The sequence below is a fragment of the Emydura macquarii genome, unplaced genomic scaffold, assembly GCF_026122565.2.
Source record: "Emydura macquarii macquarii isolate MOO-44397 ecotype Brisbane River unplaced genomic scaffold, CSIRO-AGI_Emac_v2 contig_2506, whole genome shotgun sequence".
In the NCBI taxonomy this organism is placed as follows: Eukaryota; Metazoa; Chordata; order Testudines; family Chelidae; genus Emydura; species Emydura macquarii.
In genome coordinates, this window is record NW_027132643.1 from 350,654 (window position 1) to 362,199 (window position 11,546).

Consider the following 11,546-nt stretch of genomic DNA (forward strand, 5'->3'; position numbering starts at 1 on the left):
CTGCGAACTGGGATTCCGGTCGCTTGGCTTCAGTTTCTGGCTCTGCTGAAGCTTCCCTGTGTGATCACAGACCCTAGGATATTCAGAATTTAAAACTTTGTTTAGTTTAAGTCTAAATCCCTTAGCTGACTTTCAGAATCTCAGCCTTCATCTTTCTGGGCCTTCATACCCCATATGTACAATGAGGACAATGATATTTCCTTTCTCCCACCCTTTGTCTATGTACAGTGTAAGGCCTTTGGGGCACAGACATGCTCTTACTCTGGTTGTACATCACTCAACACAGTGAGGCCCAGATACTGATTGGGACCACTAGATGGTATCATAACACACACAATAACATCCATATCAGAGGCATCTTTTCAGTATCAAAAAACAAAGTAACACAAGAGTATTCCAATCGTAGTTCTATTCCCAACTCAAATTATACTCAACCATTAATTCTTAACCTTAACCTCAATAACTAACCCTAATCCCACTCACCGCCCCCTCCAATCCCCCACCTCTCAAGTATGTGATCTATTTAGAAAACTTTTTAATATTTCTGACACTAGTGGGAACTCTTCACTTATCAGTCAAATGTGAACCTCGTGATAAGAGACTTTTCATAGAAACAGAGGGACAGATATTCATCTGACATACGTCTGTGTAACTCTATTGATTCTAGTGGGACTATGGCCAATTTATACCAGCTGAGAGTCTGGCCCATTGACTGCAGTGGAGCTGTGCTCAGTCAGACCATCTGAGGATCTGGGACCCTGACTTCAGTTGCGTTATTCCAGTTTCCATAAGATGAGGATCTTTGTCCCAAGGTGTCTACATGCTTTTTTTTGTTGTTAATATGTGTGTTTGGTGGTTTGTAGCACGTGACTTATTTACGGTATGAAACCACAGTCACCCAGCTTCATTCTGCTACTACCTAGAAGCCAGCAGAGCTTCGGGGTGTGAAGTTGGTGAGAAGTTGAGCATTTGGACAGATGTCTCTGAGGTCCAGGTTACCACAGCAGCCTTATTCTTGATTAGACTGCCAAAAACCTGGCCTCTCTGCAGCACCGTGCTGTTCTCAGATGGTAGCAAAGAGAACAATTTTTTTTGTGTCTGAGAACTTTGAATATCACTTCTTGCTCTGTGCGTCTTATGAAAATATGGGGGGAGGGAAACAAAACTGGTTTAACTTGTTAGAATTTTCAAAAAAAATATCGCTGCTACCTTGGAGGCAAATAAATTCATAATTCCCATCTTTGTTTTAGATTTTATATGTACTTTGCAAACTTTGGACCTCTGAATATTCACAGCAGAGCATAAATTGTAGATAGAGAGAAAAGACTTTGTTGAAGTAATTGAAACTTGAAGAAGGCATTTCATGAAACTGAAAAACAACATATTTTAAATTGGGAAAAGGAAATACTTTTGCACACAATGAGAAATTAGCTTGTGGAACTCATTGCCACATGAAGTCATTGAGCCCAAGAGCCATGCAGCATTCAGATGTGGATTGGGCATCTACATGGAAATTAGAATATACCTTTATAGGAGTAAAGATTTGATAAACGAGTGTTGGAAGAGAGGTAAGTCCTCACAGTTAAGGATGTGAGCTAAATTTTAAACTAATGAGGGTAGGATGAAAGAAGGTTAGGTTGCCACATATATTTGCCATATGTAATCAAAATAAGAATACAACTTAAATTAAAATAGGTCAATCATTTTAACTGGGTTTGAATGTATTAAGCCATAAAATAGATTTCAATAGAATATTCATATAATAGCTGGTCAAAAAATTTCCATTACAACATTACCTGGAAAACTGGGTATTTAATTAAACAAAATTTTACATGGGAAGTGTCTGCTTTCCTTGAAAATGTTTGTTTTTTTGTTGGAAAACCAAAAACTGAAAATTTTCAGCTGAAAAACAAGCACATTTTGGTTTCAACAGTTTTTGGCCAAAAATATTTCAGTGTTTCAAAGTCAAAATTTTCCACTGAAAATTTTAATGAAATTGAAAATCTCATTTAAAATTATTAAAAATTATTCATGAAGAAAACAAAAACATGGATAAAACTAGATCCTAAAGGACACTCTTCAGTTAATACAATTCTGAATGAGAATTCAATTACACTGAAATTAGCTTTTTTCATATGTCTGTTATATGAATGTAAAATAAAATGAATCGGTTTAATTGGATATGACTTTATTAAGACATAAAATATATTTGATTAAAAAAATCAATGTAATATAGCTAGAACAAACTAACTATAAATGTTGCCATTTAATACAATTAAAAAGAACATGACATTTAACTGCCTCTGTTGAAACTAACATTTCACATATCTAGAAAGAGCTGAATTAATTAAAAATTAAGAAACACTGGAAAAATTAAAAGAAAACCTAAAAGTGTGAGAGTAAAATAAAATGAAAAGCTAGTCAAAATTTTGGAGAATATTGTTTTAATCAAAAAGAGCATTTAAAAAAAAAAAGAAAATTAAATTGTCCACAAAAAAGGCATTGTTTAAATATTTTTATTTTTTGTGAACATTTTCAGATGTTTTATATAATTTTTTATTGACAATATTATTGAAAATATCAACTTATTTATTTAATTTTTCATTTACTAAAAGCTAGGTTTTACGGTAGGTTGAAAATTTCAAAAACATTGTCAATTAAAATTCAATTTTTTCTATATAAAAATTCAGTGAAGATTTTCGAAAAATACAAAAATTGGCTCCATTTTGAATCCTTCAAAAAGAAAACAACTTTGAAGTGTTGATTTTATTTTCATTTTGGACCACCTCTAACACAGAATAAACGTGGACAAATTATTTGCTGTCTTCTTCAAATCACTGCTGACTCATTTCGTCCAACCTGTAAGAAAAAGAGCAGTTAATGATTGTTGTGATCTCTTCCGGGTCAGATTCTCCCAAACATTCTCACGTTAGTCCAAGACCAAAACCCACTGAAGCTCGTGAAAGTCTCCCTTTGAAGACAATGGGGTTTGCATCAGACCCTTTGATTGACATCTGACTCTATGAGTAATATGAATGTTTCAGTGGGTTGCCACTGAATTTAATATGTGGTGCTACTGAACATAAAAGAGGCAGAAATCAGACCTTTTATTAGGATACAGTCTTCCTCGCTGATTACAATTTATGAGTGTTATGGTAGTACAGAAAAATCCCAAACCAAGTTCCCTTTGTGCTGTGTATTTTATGTGCACAGAGTAGGAGATAATCCCTGTCCTCCTGCACTTAAAACCTTGGGGTGGAATTTTTAAAGGACCTAAGGGCGTTACGTGGCCAAGTCTCCTTGACTTCCAATGGGAGTTGGGCATCCAAAATAGACAAGAATGAGAAAGGGAAGATTATTCTTTGTTTTTTTGGTGGGGAACGAAGACCCAGAGGAACATGAGACTGGAAGGGCCTTCAATCCCGGGCAATCAGAGGATGCCATCATATAATCCCATTCATACACATATCAGACTCCATCTTTACGCCAGCTGTTCCTTTTGGGAGGCTGATCCAGAACCTCCTACTTCTGATGGGTAGAAATCATCTTCTAATTTCCAGCCTAAATTTACTCATGGCCAGTTTATACCCATTTGTTCTTGTGCCAGCACTGTCCTTTAATTCCAATAGCCCTTCTCCCTTGCTGGTGTTTACCCTCCTGATTGATCTGATCCCCTTTCAGCCTTCATTCTGCTAGGCTAAACAAGCCAAGCTCCTTTAATCTCCTCTCATAAAACAGACCTTTCATTCTCCTGATCCTCCTCGGAGCCTCTCTGCAACCCATTGCGGTTTGAATGCTGAGATTTTCCAAGGAGCCGAAGACCCCTTTCAAAATCCCACCCTAAAGGTCAGCTTTTTAAAGGTGTTTTGCCACCTGAGGATGAAAATAGGTGCTACTGGGATTATCAGACGCACCATTGGGGTTAGGCGCCGACTCATTTTTGAAAAACCCGCTAGGTGCACATGTGCCTAAATGCCCTTAAAATATGGCTTCTCGTGTCTTGCCAAAATTCACCCAGGGAATACCTGGACTTGAACCCAGCTCTCTAGAATCTAAGATCAGTGCTTGAGCCTCAAGGCCTTGCTTCTTCATTAATAAAAAAGGAGAGAGAGTGAGAGAGAGGCTGGACAATAGAGACTGAACAGCCTTTTACCCCTATGTGTAATGCACACATCTTTGGAGGGCCAAAAAACAGTCTATGCACGGCACAAACACCATTGACCCTCAGTTCCTACCTCAGAAATAAAGGTATCTAGTGACCATGAGCATATTCAAGGCGATGCTTTTCGTGAGCAACACCCTCAAGCCCAGCACAGTGATGGACAGCACATTCATTTTCTCCATATCTTCATCTGCAAAAGTGCAAGAGAGATTGTGGTTTTGAAGTGACTATTTGATATCAGCACACACACACACAAAAATGTGGTCAATAAACAGATACATTGAGTTTTGCAGGTGTAGAAACAGTGCAGAATGTGCACTGGAAATGTGACTCTGGGTTAACAGGTGTTCAGCGCAGATGGCAAAGGACAATTTTGCCCTAAATGTGATGATTTTACATAGTGCTCTGAACAAATAGTTTTCAGTGAGTCATGCCACATTTTGGGCCAGATTCTCAACTGGAGTAATCAGCATAGCCCTATGGAAGTCAATGGAAGCTACATGGATTTACATCAGTTGAGGTTCTGGCCCATTGGCTCGATCCACCACTGAAATACAAGTTGATGCTGGTGTAACGCCACGGAGCTCAATGGCGTTACAAAGATGTAAAACTGGAATAACTCCGTAGTGAATCAAGCACTGAAATTCCACTTATTTTCAAACTCACATTGGAGGCTAGGTGTGGAAGTTCTGCAGACCTCAGTCAAGCTTGTGGTAGGTGCAGTAGTTGTTAAAGCTGAACAGAAAGAAAATGAAACATGAGTGATGAGCACAAGCCTTCCATGATGAACAAATGCAATGTCTAAGATTTTTTATTCAGTTCAGTTTCTGGACCAAGATCCAGTTTCTCAGTCAATGTACATTGGTTCAACACTGTTGACATTAGTGGAGCTACTCCAATTTACATCAGCTGGGGATGTGGCCCTGAAAGATTAGCTCTGAATTTGTACCTGTTTCACTTATGAAAGAGAATATTAATAGGTGATGTACTCACGCCCTATAGGTATCTGCATGGGGAGAGGATATCTGACATAGGTCTCCTTTATCCAGAAGACAAAAACAGAACAGGAGCTCAGGTGATTCAGGCTCTTAGGTACTTTTGGAAAGCCCTCTCCAAGTCAATAATATCAGACTGGGAATTTTATGCAATTTCTTAACAACGTGGGTAACGAACCACTGGGTGTTACCAAGGGAGGTGGTAAACTCATCATCACATGGTGTCTCAGATTTTCAAAGCTGATTAGGGTGGCTAATTTGCAAATCCCTCATGCAGATTAGAAAATCTAAACTGGACACAAAAAATTGAGGCTGGATGTCTGCCCACAAGTACCAACTTACATAGTAAGAATGACCATTCCCTCAGCAGCAAGAACTAGTGCATGGACTTCTCTGGCTTGGGTTATGTAGGAAGTCAGATACAAAGATCATAATGGTCCCTTCAGGCCTTAAAAACCTATCCTTAGCTGGTGAAAATTAGTGTCGCTCCATTGACTTCAACGAAACAACAGTGGTTTACATGGGCTGAGGATCTCATTCAGTGTTAAAGAATATACTAGGGGTCATTTGTCTCTGATTCATAACATCATACCTGGCGGTCTCTCTGATGCTAGAACTGTATTAAACTTTTGGTTGTGATGTTGTACTGAGCAATGCACATCTTGGTTTGATGTCATGTTGACAACCTTTACAGCCTGGTATTTTCCGGATGTGAGGACAGGCTTAGTGGTTTCATATAGAACTGGCCTGTCAGCGTTCATGGATATCTTCAGTTCTTGAGGGTAGAAATCCCTCGCTAAGCAAGCAGTTGAACCACTGTCGTCTTCTGCTTTCAAAATCATGAGGGAAGGTTGAGAAGGTGTTGGATTATCTGAAAGGAGTAATTGAACATGTCGTCATGTGTGCCAGTGTGAAAGCTTAACTCTGAAATGTCAGTTTTCATGAAAAGAAATAACACAGACCATTTTAGGGTAAGGGATAGAGTTAGGTGCTGACTTTAAGGTAAAGGGCATAATGGCCAAGATCTTTTAAAGTGACTTGTGATTTGATGGGCTGCAGTTTTTGGTTCCCCAATTTAGAACACCTTAAGGAGACCTGATTTTCTCCTCACTTGTCCTCTGAAAATCAACCCCCCGCCTCCTGGGATCTCAAGATGAGCACCAAAAATGACTAGTAACTTATGAGAATAAAGGCCCGACAGCATCTGCATAGATACAGGGGAAGTCAGTAATTGAATTTTTAGATAGGCCTTTTTAAGTTCAGTGGTCTGATTTCATTCACAGATTCAAAGGTGAAGAAAGAAATACCAGGTCAACCCGGAGGTCAACTATTTCTTTCTAGTTGAATCTAAGGGCCAGCTTCACCAGTACACTCTATCTTCTTTGCATCACTCCAGCAACCCAAAGCAATCACAAACTCTATTTAACCAAACAGGTAAGATGGCTTTATATCGCTGCAGGGCACAAAAAAAGCTTGAGCTGTTTGTTTCTTTTCTACGTCAGTTTGGCAGGAAACCTCTTCTGAATAGAAGCAAAATTTTGTTCTATGATCATCTGCATAACAGATGTCTTTTCTACACTGCAGATCTCTGACGTATGATGTTGTCCAAATTCTGCCTTTGTTTATGCAGGTGCACGTCTATTGATTTTAATGTGGTAATGCATGTGTAACTGTGGGTGAAATTTGAGCCCCTGCTAACAAAACACCCTGTGAAGTTGCTAGGCATTTCACATTTATTACAGAGATCAATGTGTATGGGTCTTCTTATATGGAAGTAGTATCTAATCACCTGACATATAACTTGGGCTCTGACCCAATTCAAATTAAAGTCAAAGGATCCCTTTAGTTTCAGTCTCATTTTGTGGAAATGGTCCTGTGAATTAATGAAGTATTAGCATCATTTTACACATTGGAAACTGAGGCACAGAGAGATGAAGTCACTTCACCAAACCACGCAAGGAGTCAGTGTCAGAGGAAGTTTCAGAACCAAGATCTCCTTAGTGGCAGTCCAACCTCTCTTGTGCTTTCTTTTCCCATGTGTAAAATAGTCATTCCTTTTTCCTACATTTTCTCTAATCTATTTAGGTTGAGATTTTCAAAAAATCTTCCAAGTGATCTAGGACACAAATCCCATTGGTTGGAGTCCTGATCTTGATTGTTGGCTCTGGTTGGAAGACGAAGCAGAGGTGTGTAAAGCAAAAACTAAGAGCGGGTGTGTTAACTCTTTGAAAACATACAAAGGGACGTCACAGCAAGAGTGGGAGTAAGAAAAACATTTAGGATTTTTCTGGGAATCGAGAGAGGAAACTTGAATAAATTAAGAACAAATGTTTTTTGTATGGTTAGGAAGCAAAAATGCTCACATGGAGAATGAAGAGACTAGAATACGCTCCCTGGGAAAGTGGTAATTATATCAACTTATATTAGAAATCAAAAGAACCTGCTATAAGATTTTTCTGTGCTACAAGTTAGAAATGTCAAACCATCACCCTACTGGAAGAGAGCTTTGCATTATATATTTGCCATATTTTATCAGTGGATACGAATATGAGATGGTCAGCAACATGACAGTAAAAATACCAAGAAATTTCCAAACAAAGAATGAACTGATGCTAAACTAAACTTCTCTTCTTAACTCCAATCATATCTCCCCATTTTTTTAAATTTAAATATTACCTTCGTACAACAGGTAATATTTAATTTTTTTTAATTAATACATTTGATTTTTCAAATTATAACAACATATAGAGTATAAGAATTCTCTTTCCATAATTTTAAAAAAGAGTTTACTTCAAGAACTTACTTGGATCTACTGTTACTTTTGTCCCAGGAGAGTCAGCATACACAGCAATACAAAGTTATACCAAAACATCATTAAGGAAAAAGAATAAATGGAACTTGCATTTTTTTTTCCATTCCACACTGAGTAAGGGGGAGGATGATTCATCTTCCAATATGTGATCATAGATTTGTATTGATTAACAAGAAAACTTTATCATTAGAATGAAATGTTTTCAGTCAAATCTTCCTCTTAATGTCTGTACATTCTGGCTTCTTAACTTCCTCTGAGAATTAAGAGAAAAAATACAGAAATAAATTTTAAAAGGTGTCATAAATTTCATCCTCAGATTTGAGGATCAAAAGATATATTTTAACCGGAAAAAAAGCTGTTCTTCAGATTCCAGGTTTGTGTACAGGTCGCTGGGGACTTTCTACCACAGTGCTTCCCAAATTCCACAGTGATACAGCTCTTTACAAAGCTGCCATCTCTGTTTATGGTTGTGGGAGGATCTGAAGAGGAGGGGACTTTGCAAAACTCTCTTCATTGCAATTTAATTTGGTTTGCTGCAGCAGGAAGGATCAATTTTATTGAACAAAATGAAGTATGCTCCTAAAAATCTATTCAAATGTCTTTACATCTCCTTAGTAAGTGTATTAAGCCATTGAATTGTCAAACCCAGGAAAGGAGAGAGAAGTAAACCTTAATCTTGTTAAGTAACTAATCCAATCCTTTCACATACACATTCACCACTTGCCTACGAAAAGTTACAGTTCTTCCCTGCCACGTCTTGTATTAATGCCTTTACCAATTCCAAAATAACATATCTCAGGGGAGATTTTCTTTAAAAGTGAGTTGAGTCGTTCCTTCCATCTGAATTTTTGCAAATTAACAATAAAAAGCCATGCTTTCTGCTTCTTATCAGGACCACAGTACATTCATTTAGAAGATACCAGATCAAGAGTAAAAGAGTCAAAACTACCTATACCTAAATGTCACTTTAAAAAATGACTTAGCACTTAGGGGGTCACATTTTTAAAAGCACCCAAGGGAGTTAGGCAGCTAAATCCCATTGATTTCAATGGAAGTTCGCTGCCTAGATTGCTTAAGTAGTTTTGAAAATCCCACTAGGCACTTATCTACATCTTTAGGTCCCTAAATACTTTTGAAAATGGGACTTGGATTTCTACATCATTTAGTGTCTCTTGAAAAGTTTACTCCAGATGTTCAGTTGCTATAAATCAGCACAGCACTGGTGAAGTCAATGGAGCTATGCTGATTTACACCAACTGAGGAGCAGGCCCATCAATTATAAATTATTTAGTTAAAACGTGCCAGATAGAATTAAAGCTGAGCGATTTGCCTTAGCTGGGAGAGTCTTCCAAAACACTTCTAATGTTGAGATTTTTTTTAAATAGTTTTGAGACTCTCACATCCTCTTCCAGATAAAATTAAGTCCTTAGAGCTAGTTCCTCACCTGCTGCATACTGACAAAGCACCATTTACACCAGCTGGTGAATCTGTCTTTTTAGTTCCCAGTGTTAGAAAGAGGAAAATGATATCAAATGCTCATGGGTGGAGAATCCTGACAGCATGTGCTTGGTATAACGTTCTCTAGACCAGTTCTACCATCCAACGTGTGAAGCTCTGGAAGCAATGTTTTGAAGTTTTTTTGTAGAAGTATGGCGACTTTCAAGTCAGCTACAGAGTGTCCTGGGAGATTGAAGTGCTCTCCTACTAGCTTATGGATGATACCATTTTTTATGACTGATTTGTGTCCATTTATTCTTTTGCGCAGTGACAGTCCGGTTTGGTCAATGTACATGGCAGAGGGGCATTGCTGGCACATGATGGCATGTAGTAGATGTGCAAGTGAATGAGCTCCTGATGGTGTGGGCTGATGTGGTTAGGGCCTGTGATGGTGTCACTAGAGTCAATGTGTGGGCAGAGCTGGCAACGGGGTTTGTTGCAGGGATAGGTTCCGGGGTTCATGTTCTTCTTGTATGGTGTACGGTTGCTGGTGAATATTTGTTTCAGGTTAGGGGGCTGTCTGTAAGCAAGGATAGGCCTGCCTCCCACAGAGGATAAATATGTTAAAAATAGATACTATGGTAATGTGAACCAGATACATTTTCTAAGGAGCATAAGTGAGTTTGGTACCAACTCCTTCTGGATTTCAATGGGATTAAGGTGCCTAACTCACCTGGGCTGTTTTGAAAATACCCACCTTGATGTTTATGGTTAAATATTTGATTTTACACATTTCACAATGGAGGTGCATAATGATACATTTTCTGTGGATATCTCCTATCTTCACAATCAGAAACGTTTTAGCTCCCAGTTCTGTTCTTCCACCCCTCACCCAGCCCTTTGTTCAAGTTGTGCCTTATTTCACAACTGATGACATTTTCAAAAATGCGAATTGGGCACCAAACTCACTGGGGTCCTTTGAAAATCCCAGCCACCTGGGCAGATTTTTAAAGATATTCAGCTGCCTGAAGCTGCAGATAGGCATATAATGGGATTTTCACAGGTGTCTAAGTAGGCTAGGTGGCTAAATTGCATTGATTTCAATGGCGGTTAGCTGCCTAACCTGCTTAGATTCTAAACATTTCTCACTAGGGTCCAGGTCCACAAAGGTATTTAATCACCTAACTCCCACCTGCATCTAGGTACGTTTTAAAATCTGGCCCATAATGAATAAGGTATCCTGGCTAAAATAGCTACTGGTCAATACCCACTTCAGTCCCTTTCCAGGAGTATTTCTGTCCCAGGTCATCCCATAAGTACCAAAACTGAATCCAGAAGTTTTGCAGGAGAGCCAGAGACAGTCCCTAAGCATTTTACCTTCTCCACCAAATGCCATGAATTCTAATTAAGAGACATTAATAATGCTATAATAATACCTGGACAACTCCTATGTCTGTAGGAATTAAATTACATGTGAGAACCAATAGGAAGGATGCAATATTGAGCCATAATATCATGTTTCTCATTCTGAGGGGCGTTCACATGGGAATTTGCTGTTAATTGCACAGACACGGGGATGCAGATTGTCTAGATTTTCTCTCCAAGAGCTGCAGAGTCAGGAGAATCACTGGCTTTAATCAGGAAATTCAGTTATGCATATTGCACGTATTTTGTTTTATAAAAGTCAGATGAACTCCAGCCCAGAATAACCTGCATTTTACATACCATGGCTTGGTGTTGCTTGACTGAGGGCAAAAAATAATAATCATGAAATTAACAATAGGTCGTCTCATGGATATGAACTGACCATCAGGAAGTTTAGACTTGAAATTAGACTCAGGTTTTTAACCATCAGAGGAGTGAAATTCTGGAATAATCTTCCAAGAGGAGCAGTGGGGGCAAGAAACCCAGCTGGCTTCAAAACTGAGCTTGATAAGTTTCTGGAGGGGATGGTCTGATGGGCCAGCCTAATTTGGCAATTAACTGGTCTTTGACTACTAGTGGTAAATATGCCAATGGCCTGTGATGGGATGTTTGATGGGAGGGTTCTGAGTTACTACAGAAAGTTCTGGTGTCTGGCTGGTGAGTCTTGCCCACGTGCTCAGGGTTTAGCTGATCACCATATTTGGGGCTGGGAAGG

General features: G+C 38.7%; 1 gene segment (V, D, J or C); it reads right to left on the reverse strand.

The window, feature by feature from the left end:
• Nucleotides 1-2,761: 2,761 nt before the first annotated feature.
• Nucleotides 2,762-7,970, reverse strand: LOC137163312 (T cell receptor delta constant-like). The segment is given in 5 exon segments: nucleotides 2,762-2,859; nucleotides 4,236-4,352; nucleotides 4,829-4,897; nucleotides 5,750-6,028; nucleotides 7,961-7,970. Coding segments are annotated over 3 exon segments (435 nt in total).
• Nucleotides 7,971-11,546: the final 3,576 nt, after the last annotated feature.